This window comes from Arachis duranensis, chromosome 6 (assembly GCF_000817695.3).
Source record: "Arachis duranensis cultivar V14167 chromosome 6, aradu.V14167.gnm2.J7QH, whole genome shotgun sequence".
Classification (NCBI taxonomy): domain Eukaryota; kingdom Viridiplantae; phylum Streptophyta; class Magnoliopsida; order Fabales; family Fabaceae; genus Arachis; species Arachis duranensis.
The window spans coordinates 55,660,668-55,677,049 of record NC_029777.3 but is presented as its reverse complement, the minus strand read 5'-3'; the positions used below and the strand labels follow the sequence as shown (position 1 = coordinate 55,677,049).

General features: G+C 39.4%; 1 protein-coding gene across 1 annotated transcript; it reads left to right on the top strand.

Moving 5' to 3' along the window:
- Window positions 1-11,683: 11,683 nt before the first annotated feature.
- On the top strand, window positions 11,684-12,445 carry LOC107493858 (uncharacterized). Its single transcript, XM_016114893.1, has one exon. The coding sequence runs from the start codon at window positions 11,684-11,686 to the stop codon at window positions 12,443-12,445; it is 762 nt and encodes a 253-aa protein (XP_015970379.1).
- Window positions 12,446-16,382: the final 3,937 nt, after the last annotated feature.

The window sequence follows — 16,382 nt, the reverse complement described above, 5'->3', positions numbered from 1 at the left end:
TAGTTTATGGAGGTTTAAAACCCCCACAAAATACAAATAAAACCCCACAAAACCAATTTTTATTATTATTTAAATAATTTTTTTAACAGAGGGGTCGTATTGTCCCAAAATAAAAAGGTTCAGGGTCGAAGTGTCCCTTTTTTTTGGACAGGAATCGCTTTGTCCTTTGTAAAAATGGACAAGGACCGGATTGGGTGTTTACTCGAGAAATTACTTCACAAAAATGGGGTGATGCATAAAGTAGCCACACCATATCACCCATAGACCAATGGCCAAGCAGAGCTTGCAAATAGGGAGTTGAAGAGGATTTTGGAGAAAACTGTGGGAACCACCAGGAAAGATTAGGCCAAGAAGCTGGATGATGCCTTGTGGACGTATAGAACAGCATTCAAAACTCCTATAGGAAGGTCCCTATTTCAGCTGATCTATGGAAAATCATGCCACCTTCCTGTGGAACTAGAACACAAAGCTTATTGGGCCACTAAGCTCCTCAATTTTGATCCTCAAGTAGTAGGAGAAAAAAGGTTGTTGCAACTCAATGACCTAGATGAATTCAGACTGGAAGCTTATGAGAATGCAAAGATATACAAGGAGAGAGCTAAAAAGTGGCATGACAAGAAAATTTTAAAAAGAGAGTTCAAACCAGGACAGCAAGTACTCCTATATAATTCCAGGCTCAAGATTTTCCTAGGCAAGGTCAAGTCTAAATGGACTGGCCCGTATTTGATCACAAAGGTTCTCCCTTATGGAAGCCATGAACTTCTAGATGAGGCTACAAAAGACACAATCACAGCAAATGGCCACAGAGCAAAGCATTATTTGGGAGGCCCTTGGAACAAAGAGAAGGAGGTTCAAGAATTAAGTTGACCAAGAATGAGAAATGTCAATCTAGTGACATTAAAAGAGCGCTTGCTGGGAGGCAATCTAACCAAAGGTAGTTTTCTTTTCCTAACTATTTCAATAAAAAAGGTTGAGTGGCTTTATCTGTATTGCAAGGAGCTAAGTTTGGTGTTTCACACCAAAACAATTTAAGGGAGAGTGAAGGATGCTAAGTTTGGTGTTCCACCAAAAATCTCATTTGAAAACACATTTTCACCTTCTGCATAAATAGTTGCTAGCTCCAAGCAATCAGAGAAACTACTTAGCCATTGTCTGTTTTTTAGTTTTTATTTTTGTAACCTTCAGCAAAGGCACAAGGTTTCATATAAATGGTTGACTTGTTGCATAAGAGACATTGGCAAGGAACTAAGTTTGGTGTTTACACACAAAAGTAAGTTCAAAAGCCTACAAACAAATTCTGCATATTAACCATTTGCCTAAGGGCTTGGGAAACAAGCAACTTCTAAGGATTGTGTAGGAAAACATTTAACCTTAAGAAGGAATCTGCATCATCATCCAAAGGAGGTACAACAGAGAGAAATAATGATGACAGAAGAAAAGCTGAGAGACATTCCCAGGTTGTATTGACACTTAATCCTCTTTGTTGTGTTTTAACTTGGAGATTCCTATATGTCTTGCTGAAGTGTTCAATTAGGTGTAAGTGGAGATGTTTGCTAAGAATGCTAGCCTGCATAATGCTTGTCATTAGTCATTTGCTTAAATTGTGTTTTGTTCCCTTCTGCATGAATAAAAGAAAAATGTTTGAAATAGAGAGTAATTGTCCAATATTGTAGGAATTATAATGAAATTCAGTGGTGGTACTTGTTCGATTTAATGATTAGCTCAATAATAAAAGCTGTATAATAAGATGTTCTTTGTAGTGTGAATTAGGTTGCTACTATAAAACCTTTTATTAATGAGCATCCCTTGAGAATGAAGCAAAATAAGGAAGAAAAAGAAAGAGAAAAGCCAAGAATTGGCAAAGAAACAAACAATAAGGCTAGACACCAATAGCTTGGACCTTAGGACATATGCCTGTGGTGTTTTTTTTTTTTTGTACTAGGATATGCTTGGACAATTAGGTTCTGAGGAGTATTTCAAAACTTGGTAACTTGGATTAACTAATCCTGGATTACCAACCGAAAGTCCATAATCAAGAGCAACCTAGTTACAAAGCATTTAGTGATCCAAAGAGATGCTGGGCATTAATGTTCCTAGGAAGAAATTGTAAGCCAAGTGTCTGTGGTGAAGAAGTGTTGAGCAAAAATTGAGCCAAAAGGCTGCGACAACACTTGCCACCAAGCTTTCATTAAGAAATAAGCTTTCTAAGCAAAAGAAAGAAGGAAAAATCTAACAGGGATTAATCAAAGAGCAAGGCATTATAGCAGCAACCCTAGTGAACCATCAAAGAGACATTCCATATCAGATAGCTAAGAATAATTGAGCTGCATTTGTCTGCATAAAACCCCATGAACCAAGTTCAATTATCTGCTAAATAAGGACATGTATGCTTCTCTATTTGATTTTATTTCTTCTCATGTTTAGTGCTTGCTTGGGGACAAGTAAGATTTAAGTTTGGTGCTGTGATGACAAGTCATCTTATGTTAGCCTTTCAAGCATTTTTCACTTGTTTCATTAGGTTTTATGCACTTTCTTGCACAATAAGTAAGTGATTTGGAGTGGATTTTCATGATTACATTAAATCAATTAACCATCATTTATTTGACACAAAATCATAGGGTTTAAGCTAGAATTAGTTGATTTTATGAATGAATTTGAAACCTTGTGAATTTAGTGATACTTTGACATGTTTGTGTGGTTGCTTGCAAGAGAAGAAAAGAAGCAAGGCCAAAATAAGGTTGGTGCTCAATCAAGTGAGCATTTGTGTGCCCCTCAACCAAGGAAGCAAGGCTCATCAAGGAACCAAGGGCCAACAAAGGGCAGCACTCACAAATTCAAGCGCTATGCTCACTCTAGTGAGCATTGTCGCGCATCGAGCCAAGGAAGGGAACGAGCGCTCTAATAGCGCTCAAAGAAGTGAGCACTATGCTCACTTGAAGTGAGCATTTGCGTGACTCTTTGGCAAAGGGAGGCAAGGAATGCTCACACAACGCTCAAAAGAAGTGAGCACTATGCTCACTCTAGTGAGCATTATCGTGCTCAACCAAGAAAATAAGGGAGCGCAACATGGAAAAAAGGGGAAGCGCCAGGGATCGAAGCTGGGGACGCACTCAATATAAGATGTAGCACTCAAATATTGAGCACAACGCTCACTTAGTGAGCGCTACACTAAAAGCATGTTGGGCCAAGGAAAGTGAGCGCTATGCTCACACAACCAAGCGGAGCACTACCCTGGGAGCTGATCAAATGCACCTTGGTCCATGTTAATTGAACCAAGCCATCTTGGATCCATTTCTTCACAAATCAAAAAGGCCCACTCCTATCTTTGAATACAAAAATAAAAAGTATATAAATAGGAGTAGATTTGATTTAGAGAGGACCTTTACCTTGAACCTTTTTTTCCTGACTTTTAAACTTTTAGCTTTTAGCTTATTTTCATTTGGAATTTGGGGAATTGGGATTGAGATCTGGTTTTTCTCTCTATTTGTTCTTGTTTCTGCAAGTTCTACTTTCTCTTTTGAATTTTTGGATTGAGATTGAATAACTCCATTTTATTTCTTAATCTGAAATTCATCTTTGCTTTTTTTCTGCATAATTCTGAGAATTGAGGAATTAGATCTGAATTTATTTTGCTATTTTCATTTTCAATTCTTCTACACTTTCTTTTCTGTTTGACCAAGGGAGTCATTGAGATCTAGATCTGTTTTCTGATCTCATTGCTCTTCTTTGATCTTCAATTTCTCTTTTAGAATTTCACAATTGAACTAAGTTTCTTTATGTTTCGTTGCTTTAAGTAATTTCCCTTTTCTGTTTGGTGACTGAACTGCATTTCTTTATTTCACAGCTTTCTGATTTACTTTAGCTTGCATTTTCTTGTTCAATTCTGAATTCCATCCCCCAAATCCCTTTAATCTTCAAGCAATTCAAGTTTCTCAACAATTTAGATTCAGTAATTTAGTTTTCTTGCACTTTAAGCTTCAGCCATTTATATTTCTTGCAATCTAAGTTTCAGTCATTCACATTACTTGCACTTTAAGTTTCAGCTATTTTATTTCTTTTGCACTTAACTATTCTATCAATTTCCCCTCTCCCTTTCATTTACATGAAATTTAGCTTCTTTCAATCACAAATCACTCAAATCATCAAATATTTGCTTAACTAAATTAATCACCTAACTAAAATTGCTCAATCCATCAATCCCTGTGGATTGACCTCACTCTTGTGAGTAATTACTACTTGATGCGACCCGGTACACTTGCCGGTGAGTTTGTGTGGAATCGCTTTTCCCTCATCAAGGGCGAATAGTGAGTTCAAAATTTTTCTCAAAATAGAATTGGCATTGCAAGTATAGTCTCAAACCCATAATCAACCAACATCAAAGTTTAAAATAAAGATAAGTCACAATCCAAAACAAAGAAAAACCGGGAGTTTTAAATCCCAAGTCGTTCTCCCTAAGAATTACAATTAAGTGTCCAATTATTGGCTATGAGGGAATATGGTATGATGGAACTTGGCAAGAAATGTAAATGATAATAAAATAAAGATGCATGCAAAGAATTAAATGAAAAGTAATTAAAGCAACAAAAATGGAATTCAAGTGGCAAAAAGGGACCCTTGGCAAGCAATGGAAATTAAGGATTCCTACCATAATCATAGACCACAAACATGGTAATTGCATAGAATTAATCCTAATTAGTCAATTCTAACATCGAGAATAAATCAAAAGGGCATAATTGATCTCAATCCACAAGTCCTAATCAACTCACTAATTAACTTAGTGAAAGACTAGCGTTAGTGGAGACCAAACCAACTAACAATCCTAACACAATATCGAATGGACATCTATAATTCAAGGTCACCTAATTATCTAATTCTAAGCCAAGAGTGTGAAAAAACTATACAGAAATAATAAGAGACATTTTATCAAACACCTAGCATGCATAAAAGGAAACTTTTGATAAATTGCAATAGAAATAAAATCTACACTACCAATTGCATGAGAATAATAATAGAAACTCAAATAATCATTAAAGAAATATAAAACATCAAAATTGCATTAATAAAACCAAAACTGACAAGCGTTCATAAACTGAAAGTGACAAAATTGAGAAAATAACAAAAGAAACTAAGAAGATCAAGGCAAGAGAGCATGAAAACAAAAATGAAACTATACTAAAACAAGAATCAAAGGCTAAAATTAAAGAGAACTTAGTTAAGAAATCCTAAATTCTAAAGAGAAGAGTGAGCTTCTCTTTCTAGAAAAACTAAGCTAAAACTTGTTAAAACCTAAACCTAATTGCTCCCCCATTCATCCCTCTTCAATTTGGCTTGAAATAGCTTCAGAAATGAGTTGAATTTGGCTTGGAAAGCCCTAAAATCACCCTCAGCATATTGCAATTAATGAGCTCACGTGCCTGCACTCGTGCGTACGCACAACCTACCATGCGTATGCATAATTGTGCAGAGTTACATCTATGCGTATGCATGCATGCAACCGTGCGTATGAACGATTGCACAACTTCAAAACGTGCGTACGCACGCATCACTATGCGTATGCATAGATGCTGAAAACATTCAAACACCATTTTTTTCTTGGTTTTTCCTCTTTTGCATGCTTTTATTCATTTCTTCAATCCATACTTACCTTGGAAACTTGAAATCACTCAATAAATACATCAAGGCATCAAATAGAATTAAAGTGAATAAAATTGAGCAATTATAAGGCTTAAAAAGCATGTTTTTACTTTCAAGCACAATTTAAGAAGAAATCATGAAACTATTCTATTTCAATGAATAAATACAAGAAAAGTCAATGAAATCCACCTAATTAGAGCAAATAAATACCATGAAATATGGATTCATTAAGGAGCTGTATCATTTTTCGAGGATGAAAGTTATAAGGTGTGAAGGTATCTCAAATATCAGGACGGTCTTCAAGATGATATAATGATAGCTGTGGCACCTCTGGAGATCAAGAATTTTGGTGAATTGGTCAACAAAATCCGAGTAGTTGAGGAGTGCTCCAAGAAGAGCTCATTGACAAGGGACTACCGTGGAGGTTTCTACAACAGAGAACGAGAAGATCTAAATTTCAAGAGGAGGGGCTACACCCCACAACTCCACCAAGGTCAAAACAACTATCGAGGGAATGGCAACCACCAAGGAAATAGGAAAGGGAAGCAGGTAAGGGCATACTCGGATGACTTGAGGTGTTTCAAGTGCAAGTTACCAGGGCATAAGACCATAGATTGTCCACGTAGGAAGGCTCAAGATGCCGGAGGAGCACAGTGGTAAGGTTGTGTCTTCACCCCACGGTAGGTGAAACTACTAGGTCAGAGACTCTGAATCGAGGTAAATACAAGATTAGTAATTAGAATTTTACTTAGCTTACGTGATATTGTAATGAACACATTCATTTATAGTCTATGATACTTGCCTTGCATGAAGTGGGTGAATAAATAAGTTCGTGAGGTTAAATTATCAAAGTGATGCAGTGGAAGTGCGGTGATTTTGAATGACTTTAAGGATATTATGAGGTGAAGAAAGAGTTTTAGGATATGAGATTATTTCACGGGTTGATGAAAGATCAAGAAATAAAAAGTGCGAGTATGTGGTTTATGTTACAATGGATTAACTCGAACTAAAGTTTTTAGATGTCGATTGTTAAAGATAGATATTATTGACGTAAAGTGGGTAGGATGTAAAATCCAGCAAAATACTAAACAATTAATTGACAACTAATAAATAAATTAAATGAGAGCAAAAAAGGATTAGAGATTTAATATTTATAATTTGGAGAAATAAAAATATTTAGGGTACGAATTAAAACGCTTATCTTAAAAGTTTTGGCCCAAAATTGGACCAACAGACTAAATAAATGAAATTGGGCCATACCGGGCCCAACCTCCCCCCCATATATATACCCACATTTAATGAAATTTCAGCCACCATTCTCCCCATTCTATGAGAGAGGTTCGAAATTGAGAGAAGAGAAAACCCTAACCATCCTCACCTTCAATCCATCATAACTTTTGCTACGGAACTCCGATTGACGAGCCATTTGCAGCCACGCATTCATCTCAGTTTTCTCTTCATTTCTATCGAAGTATTGTGGTGAGTAACTTGAACTCTCAGCCCCAGTTTCTTATTCAATGATGAAATCATGTTTTTGTTTTGGGTATGAGGATTGTTGGTGATTTTGATATTATAGGGGTCCTCTAGCTTATGTTCTTGGTAGTATCCGTCACTAATTTCAGTGGGTAAAGGTAAGGAGCCCTTTTTCCCTCTTATTTCATTAATTTATAAAAATTCTAGTTTTTAATATTATGTCAAATTGTACAATATGGTGTTAGATTAAGTAATTAGAAGCTTGGCTTGGTGGAATTTTGGAAAGAAAAGCTTGGAAGCTTAGAATTGCGATATTAAGGTACGAGTGGTAGTTTTTAGTAGGCATTATGTAAGATTATATGAAAACCTAGGTTACTTTCCCCTAGGATAAATTGAATGGAATTGATTGTTGATATGTTTGAATAATGGTTAGTACGAGTATTGAGTTGGTTGTTGTGTTTTAGCATAAAATTGAGAGTGAAAATAATGAGTTTTTCATGAAATTGAGAAGTGCTATACGATATTATTGCATTTAGATATTGTGATATATGTTGGTGCTATGTTGCATGAAAATGAGTATGTATGTTGAAATTTTAGTTGAGAATTAGATGTATAAATATTGCGATTTGTGAAAATTGGACCGGAGACTGTGATAGGGTGAGAAAATTACCTATGATAAGCTGAGGTAAGTGGTCTAAAATATTGTGTGAGAATGAGATATTTGATGATGATTGATTGTGGATTTGTTTGTTTGTGTGTGAATTTTGAGGCTGTCTTGCAAAATTGATCGAACGGGTGTTGAATTATTATAAAGGGTAGAGAATCGATAAATGTATGTTGACAGAGCTTAGAAGTGGTATTCGAACAATTTTGAACTAAATTGGAATTGGAATTGATGAAAATGGTTATGCAGAAATTTTTGGGTAAAAATAGATTTTTGACAAAATTCGACAGGCCAAAGCTTGACCCTCGGATCTCTAAATTCTGTGGAACTTGTTTTAAATGAAGAACGGGCAGAAAACAATTTTTACTGAAAAAGTTATGAACGTTTAAAAATCTAATTTCAAAACTCATGTCTGCAAAAGTTACAAAAAACTGAGGTCATGCGTGCGCATGACCCTTGTGCATGATAGGTGAAATGGAAGTGAGATGATTTCATGCGAATTTCATGCCACGCACAAAAACGGAGTTGCGCATACGCATGAGGCATGCGTACGCATAACCTGCATTTCCAAAACTGAATGTTTTTTGTGCGCATCTCATGCGCACGCACAAAAGGAAACTCGCGTGTATGTATGAGGTATCCGTATGCACGAATGTCCTGTTTTGCTAAAAATGTGATTTTTAACTAGTTTGCCTATTCCACTCTACTATTTCACTTCTGTAACCCCTATTTGAGATCTTATAACTATTTTCTATGATTTGGAATGAATCTTATGCCTCTAAACTGTTTTCTTAACGTTTCAAACTTCTATAAATCATATAATGAGTATAGAGGATAATGAGAATGAAATGATATGATTGAATGATGAAATTGAGTTGATTTAAGAGGATAATGAAGATGAGATGATATGATTGAATGATGAGGCTAAGTTGATTCGAGAAGATAACGAGAATGAGATGTTATGATTGAATGATGAGATTGGGTTTATATGAGTGAATTAAGAGAATGAGTTGCTATGAGTGAATGATGTGGCTAAGTTGATATGATTGAATGATGAGAATGAGTTGATATGATTATATGATGTGAATGAATTGATATGATTGGACGAGGAGAATGAGTTTGATTCATGTTTGAGCTTCTGGGATAGATGCAGGGATTATGGTTTCGTCCTGCTTGCTCCTAGTCGGTATTTGAGCTTCCGTGGTGAACACAAGGATTATGGTTTACTCCTGCTTGCTCCCGGTTGATATTCGAGTTTTTTGGTTGGAAGTGAGGACGGCGGTTTCATCCTGCTCACTGAGAGGCAAGTTGAGGATGAAGAATTTCCTCTCTTGTGTTTTGAGGGATGTAGGGAAGGTGGTAGGGCACTTATCCCCCTATTTATTTCTTTGCATTCTCATTAATTGTGTTTTGATGGATGTGGAGAAAGTGGTAAGGCACTAATTCCCTCGATGTTTGAAAGTGGTAGGACACTAATTCTCTCGATGTTTTTTCCTCACATTCTCTCTCTATTTGTAAGGTGGCAGGGCACTAATCTCCCGATCTATATGGCACGGCCTCACCAGGGAAATGTGGTAGGGCACTAATCCCCTGATAAGATCCCCTGGTGTTTGTCTCCAGGAGAAGGTGGTACGACACACTCCTCGGATTATAGACCTCCTAGAGATGTACAGCAAAGAAACAATATCCGGGTTAGTGATAAATCCCATTTTTAGGGTTTATCTTGTGCTTAAATTAGTAGATTTTACACATTATTCTCACACTTATTCATTGAATTCGCATGTTTTACATTTTCTTTCCTAATTTTGGCATAGAAGGCGAGCGACGCGTACGCGTGACCAGGATTTTGTCAAGCAACACGTATGCATGGGCGACGTGTACGCGTGATAAAGCGTCACGTGCTGCAGATATTAGAACTCATTGGGGGTGATTTTTGGGCTCTGTTTAGCCCAGTTCTAAGCCCAAAAACACAGATTAGAAGCTGCAGAGTGGGAGGCTGTCACTTTTCATTCAACATTCATTGACATTAGTTAGGGTTTAGATGTAGTTTTTTAGAGAGAGAGGCTCTCTCCTTTCTCTAGGTTTTAGGTTTATAGGTTTAGTCTTTCTCAATTTTAGATTTCTATTATACTTTAATTTAGTTTTTCTTCTACTTTTATTTATTCTAGTACTTTAGTTCATCTATCCCTCTTGTTGATTTCTCTATATTTCCAATTTAGTTTATGAATTCTCCATGTTAGATTCAATTTCCTTTTTAATGCAATTTGAGGTATTTCATGTTTATTACTTCTCTCTCCATTTGTTATTATTGATTCCGTGCAATTATTGGTCTTAGATTTCATATTCCCTTGTTAGTTTTCCATGTTTTTATTTTGTGCCTTCCAAGTGTTTGATAAAATACTTGGGAGGATTTTAATTTAGATTTTTATGTTCTTAACTTGGATTGATTATTTAGAGATTCTTGAGTTATCAAATGTCTTTTGTTGATTGGTAATTGAGACTTGCTAGTTGGCATAGGCTTCACTAAATCTAGTCTTTGATTAGGACTTGTGAACCTAAGTTGATTTTGCTCACTTAACATACCTTCATTGTTAGAGGTTAACTAAGTGAAAGCAAAAAGGCAATTACCATCACAATTTATAATGATAATTAGGATAGGACTTTTAATTCTCTTTCCTTGCTAAGAGCTTACTTAATTATTAGTTTATTCTTCTTGCAATTTATACTTTCTTGTTCCGTATTTTAAAAAAACCCAAAAATGTACTTTTTTTTCATAACTAATTATAAATACACTTCCATGCAATTCCTTAAGAGACAACCCGAGGTTTAATACTTCAATTAATTTTATTGGGTTTGCTTAAGTGACAAACATATTAAATTTGATTGGGGTTGAATTGTCAGTTTAGAACTATTACGGCCTGGCCCAGGCCATTCACGGGTCAACCCGACCCACTGATGACCCGACCCGAACGGTCGGGCACGTACAGCTCACTCAGCGACCCGGACACGCGTCCTTGACAGCTCTCCACTATAGCTGCGATAGGAAGCATCGAGGAACGTGGGCCTGTCCTTGAAGGGCCCACCTCTGACACAGTATAAATGGGGAAGGACTCGACCTTCCCCTGAGGTACGTCACACACTGCCTTACCCTCTTTTTGGCCTGCACACTCGACTGACTTGAGCGTCAGAGTGTCATTCCAGGTGACACCCCCCTCCTCACCGAGAGCTCAGAACGTCGGTTTCCCCATCTCGCCCTCGCGACCCATTTCCAGATCACGCCCCAGCTATCCATACGAGGATCACTCCGAACCGTCTGGTACACAACCAATCATATATTGGCGCCGTCTGTGGGGACTGAATGGAGATCGTGCCAGATCCAGGGGACCACGGACGTGTGGCGGGCCCCGAGGGGGCGGCCTCCGTTGCCTCCCCCTCGAGCGGTTAAGATCCCACCACGACGAACCGAGCCGCAGTTGAGAGCTCAAGAAAGGCGCCCCATCAGGGGAACTGGTAGCAACAGCGCCAGGATAATGCAGGAGCTGCACCATAGGGTGCGAAACCTGGAGCGCCAACTAGCAGATCAGGAGCATCATCAACAGACCTCCGACCCCGACTACACTCAGTCTCCCGAGAGTCAGGGAAGAACCTCCCACCGAAGTAGTCACTCCCGACGTACTTCCATCCCGAGATCGGAATCAGGGAGTATCCGGGAGAACATTGAACACCCCAGGAGGCGAAACGACACAATCATTTACGCCCGAGGTAGACGGGCAGGCGTCATGAGACGAGACCGCGAAGACTGAGAAGAGAGGTCTGGGGGAACACGGCAACCCGTCATCATGTGCGCCACCCCCATTCCATCGTTCTATCCTCGAGGTTCGGTTGCTAAAGCACTTTGACAAACCAACGGACATGAGGTATGACGGGAAACAAGACCCGCAGGAGCACCTCACGGCCTTTGAGGCCCGAATGAACCTCGAGGGAGCGGGAGACGAGGTAAGGTGCCGCGCCTTCTCGGTCACCCTAGCAGGCCCTGCGATATGGTGGTTCAATAGCCTCTCGCAGGGCTCCATGGTCGGTTTCTCGGACATCAGCCGCGCCTTCTTAGCCCAATTCACCACCAGAATTGCGAAGGCCAAACACCCGATCAATCTGCTCGGTGTCACTCAGAAAGCCGATGAGACCACCAGAAAGTACCTAGATCGCTTCAATGATGAATGCTTGAAAATCGAGGGGTTAACAGATTTGGTGGCGAGTCTCTGCCTGACGAACGGACTTCTTAACGAGGACTTCAGAAAGCATCTCACCACGAAGCCGGTCTGGACGATGCAAGAGATCCAAATGGTAGCGTGTGAATACATTAATGATGAGGAAGTCAGCCGAGTGATGGCTGCCAACAAATGGCAGCCCTCCTATACTCAGCCCAGGCAACATGGCAACGGAGAAAGACAGAAGGAGCACGCCAGAGATGGCGGCCCAAGCAGGACACCTAGACCGTTTCCTCGCGTGGGGAAGTTCACCAACTACACTCCCCTCACTCTCCCCATCATAGAAGTCTACCAACAGATAGCTGTGAAGGGAATCTTGTCGAAGCCCCATCCACTGAAGGACCAGACTGGCGGTAACAAAAGCCTTTACTGTGATTACCATAAGGGCTACGGACACAAAATGTAGGACTGTTTCGACCAAAAAGACGCACTGGAACAAGCAATTAGTGATGGGAAACTAGCTGAATTCTCACACCTCATCAGGGAACTGAGGAGACGGGGTCGCAACCAAGATGGGGAAGACAAGTCCCAAACGGCGAAGCGACGGCAAGAGCCAAGGGATGAGGACCACGGTCTCACCATAGTAAATGTAGTAACTGCAAGGAACACAGCCCCTAGATCAAGATCAGCACACAAAAAAGACACCAAAGTCTTGGCAATCTCCTCCCCACCTTCAAGCTCCAAAAGGGCCCCGTCCATTTCCTTTGGACCGGAAGACCAATGGTTCGACGAGATCCTGAAAAGCCCCCCATGGTCATTATGGCCCGGGTGGGAACCGGCCTCGTCAAACGGATTCTTATAGACACAGGGGCAGACTCGAACATTATGTTTCGCAACGTCTTCGACGCATTAGGACTACGGGACGCCGACCTGACGACTCACCAACACGGTGTCGTAGGGTTAGGTGATCACTTCATCAAGCCAGATGGGATAATCTCCCTGCCGGTTTCCATGGGAGGAGAACAGGGATGGAGATTGGTTATGGCCGAGTTCGTAGTTCTGCGAGGCTCCACGGCCTACAACATCATCTTAGGAAGGAAGACCATCAACGAGGTCGGCGCAGTGATCAGCACAAAACTGCTAGTGATGAAGTTTGTCACGAACAACGGATCTGTGGAGTCCATAAAAGGAGAGTTGGAAACGACGGTCAAGGAGAAAGTCCAAAGAAGCATCAGGAGTGTTCCTCGCCGACCTGGACGCCCGGGTCGACGACAATCCTAGGCCTGAACTAGAGGGGGACCTAGAGAAGTTTAGGGTTGGGGACACAGAGGAAAAGTTCACGTTCATAAATAGAAACCTCCCGCATGAATTGAAAGAGCCTTTGGTAGAGATGATTAGGGCCAACGGTGACCTGTTCGCCTGGATGCCAGCCGATATGCCAGGCATAGACCCTCATCTCATGTCACACCACCTGGTCGTCAAGCCTAAAGCCCGACCAGTGGTTCAAAGGAGAACGAAAATGTCACAAGAAAGAGCAGAGGAGGTGGCCAGGTGATGCCAATTAAGTTTGGTGTTGTGATGCCAAGGCATCTTAGGCTAGTTTCACTAGCATTTTCTGTTAGTTTTAGTTGTTTTATGCATTTTCTTGAGCTTAAAGTAACCAAGAATGGTTAAATGAACAACAAGCAATGAATCATCCAAACATTATGATTTTGATGCAAATTCTATGAGTTTTTAGTGTTATTACTTGAATGCTATGAATGGATGATTTCTCATGAAATTTTGCAAGACTTTGATGCAATTGTTTGGATGATTTCAGGGAAGAAGAGGCTAGGCAAGGAAGCAACAAAGATCAATAAAGGAAGTTTAAGAATCCAATGGGACGTTTAAGCTCCAGTTTAAGGTTAAACTGGAGCTTAAACGCCAAAATCATGAGAAGAGAGGGAATGTTGTAACTGGCGTTTAACCTCCAGTTTGACCTCAAACTGGAGGTTAAACGTGTTCGACACCTTCTCCTCACCATGAAGCATTTCCACGACTTTGTAGGAAATAATAGAAGGAGAAGCAATAAAAGCACTAAAAAGAAGAATCATACTCCCATGGTGGCAAAATAGTTGGAAACAAACACAAAGAGGCTTATGAGTTAAGCAAAGAGGATTTGCAACCCTGATATCTTCACATTCCAGCAAAAATAACTTGAGCTACAAAACTCCAAATGAGGTGATTCAAAATGCATTTGGAAAGAAGACATCTAGAGCTTTCCAAAAATATATGGCATGCATGGTGGATACTAAAAATTGAGGGAGAAAACAGCCCCGTAATGTGCATAGAAGAGCATAGTACCAACATGCAATCAGGCCAGCTGACCTCTTCACCTTCCATGGAGTATATCTCGAGTTGTAGAACTCCAAATGATGCGCTTCCAGTTGCATTGGAAAGTAGACATCCATAGCTTTCCAACGAGGTATAATAGTCCATATTTGGCATCAAATTGGCAAGGTTGACAAGAGAACAAAGTGACGACTCAAGAAAGGGAAGTGTTTCCACATTTAACCTCCAGTTTGACCTCAAACTGGAGGTTAAACGTGTTCGATGGTTATTCTGCCTCCAGGGTGTGTTCTTCATTTCCAAGTTTAACCTCTAGTTTGACCTCAAACTGGAGGTTAAACGTGGTCAACCCAAATTGCCTCCAGGGTGTGCTTTCTTCATTTCCAAGTTTAACCTCCAGTTTAACCTTAAACTGGAGGTTAAACGTGCTCGACAATGCACACCCCTGGGTTGCTTTCTTCCAATTCCACGTTTAAGTTTTAGTTTGACCTTAAACTGAAACTTAAACTTAAACTAAAACACCACCATTTGGAAAGGTTTCTGGGCCAATTATATTGAAGTTTAAGTTAGCAAATGAGCACAAAGATTAACTTAAACTTATTATGGCATGAAACCCAATTGAATATCATGGTTTGTGGGATTTGGGCCTGAAGAATTGATGAGTCTGGAACTTCAAATTGTTGAGTCTTGTGTCATTACTTGTTTATCACTAGGTTTGCTCAATGAATGTTACAGAATTAGATCACAGCCTCATCAGGATTGTGGACCATAAGCCTAAAGCGAAAGGAAATCAAGGAAAGGCCTCAAAGCCCAAGAAACACAACAGAAGCTCAATTTAGAAAGTGTATAAATAGGATAGAATTGAAGTTAGTTAGAATCTTTTTGACACTTTAGAACTTTTCATATTGCGTAATTGAATTCTGAGCTATGACTCACTAAACCCCTTTCATTGGGTTAGGGAGCTCTATTGTAATTCAATGAATCAATAATAGTTTTTATCTTCTTCTTCAATCTTTTCTCTTGAATTTTGTTAGAAAGCTTCTCGATCTAATTCCATTGGTTAGTTGTCTTGGGAAAGAAACTATCCATAATTGAAATCCTTCGGAACCTTGGGAAAGGAATGGAGGATTCATGCTAGAGAAGCTTTCTCACAGTGAATTGGATTGGGGTTTGGATGGATATTGTGACATGTAATCCTACCAAATTGTGGTCCATGAAACTGTGTGGTATAATCAGTGATCGAGCATCATCTCTTCTTATGAACATTTAAACCAAGGGATTGGGAATTTGTTTGTTTTTAGAGAGAATTGGTGAGCCAAGGAATTGGGATCCAATCATATAATATTGCCAAGCAAGATTCAATGAATGTATTGGTTGAGGAAGAGATGAAAATGTTTTGATTCGGAGATTTCAATATCTCCTGACCCCAATGAACCCATCTCTCTGATCTATCCCTTTCCATTTACATTCTGCAATTTCAATTCATGCAATCACCCCAGCCCATTTAATTTCAGCAATTTACCTTCTCGCACTTTAATTCTCGCAATTTAAGTTTATGCAATTTCAATTCCTTGCAATTTACGTTCCCTGCCACATTTACTTTATGCAAATTCACATCCAAAGTTGATTCCGCTCAACTAATCAAACTTCTAATTCGAATTGCTCATTCAACCAATCCTTGTGGGATTCGACCTCACTCTATTGTGAGTTTTTACTTGACGATAACCGGTGCACTTGCCGGAAGGAATTTTGCCGTTTGTGCAATTTCCTAAATCGTAGCTATACCCAGTTATAGCGCATCAAGTTTATGGCGCCGTTGCCGGGGATTGGTTTTCGATTGACAATTCTCCAATTGGAAGTTAACTAGATTGGGCAATTTTTCTTTTCTTTTGTTAATAGTTTTTGTTTCAATTTATTACTGCTAATGCAAATTTTAATTTGTTTTCTTTGCTTATTCACTTGTTAGCATACTAACCACTAGCTGTTTGTGATATTGCCTCACTATGGGATTTCCACTATCTTTGGATGAGTATTGTTTGAGACTGAGCACATTGCAAAAAAGAAAGAAGTATCCA

Bases quoted from the DNA above. Each gene is read 5' to 3' on its own strand.
- LOC107493858 (XM_016114893.1), top strand. From the start codon at position 11,684: ATGAGGTATGACGGGAAACAAGACCCGCAGGAGCACCTCACGGCCTTT.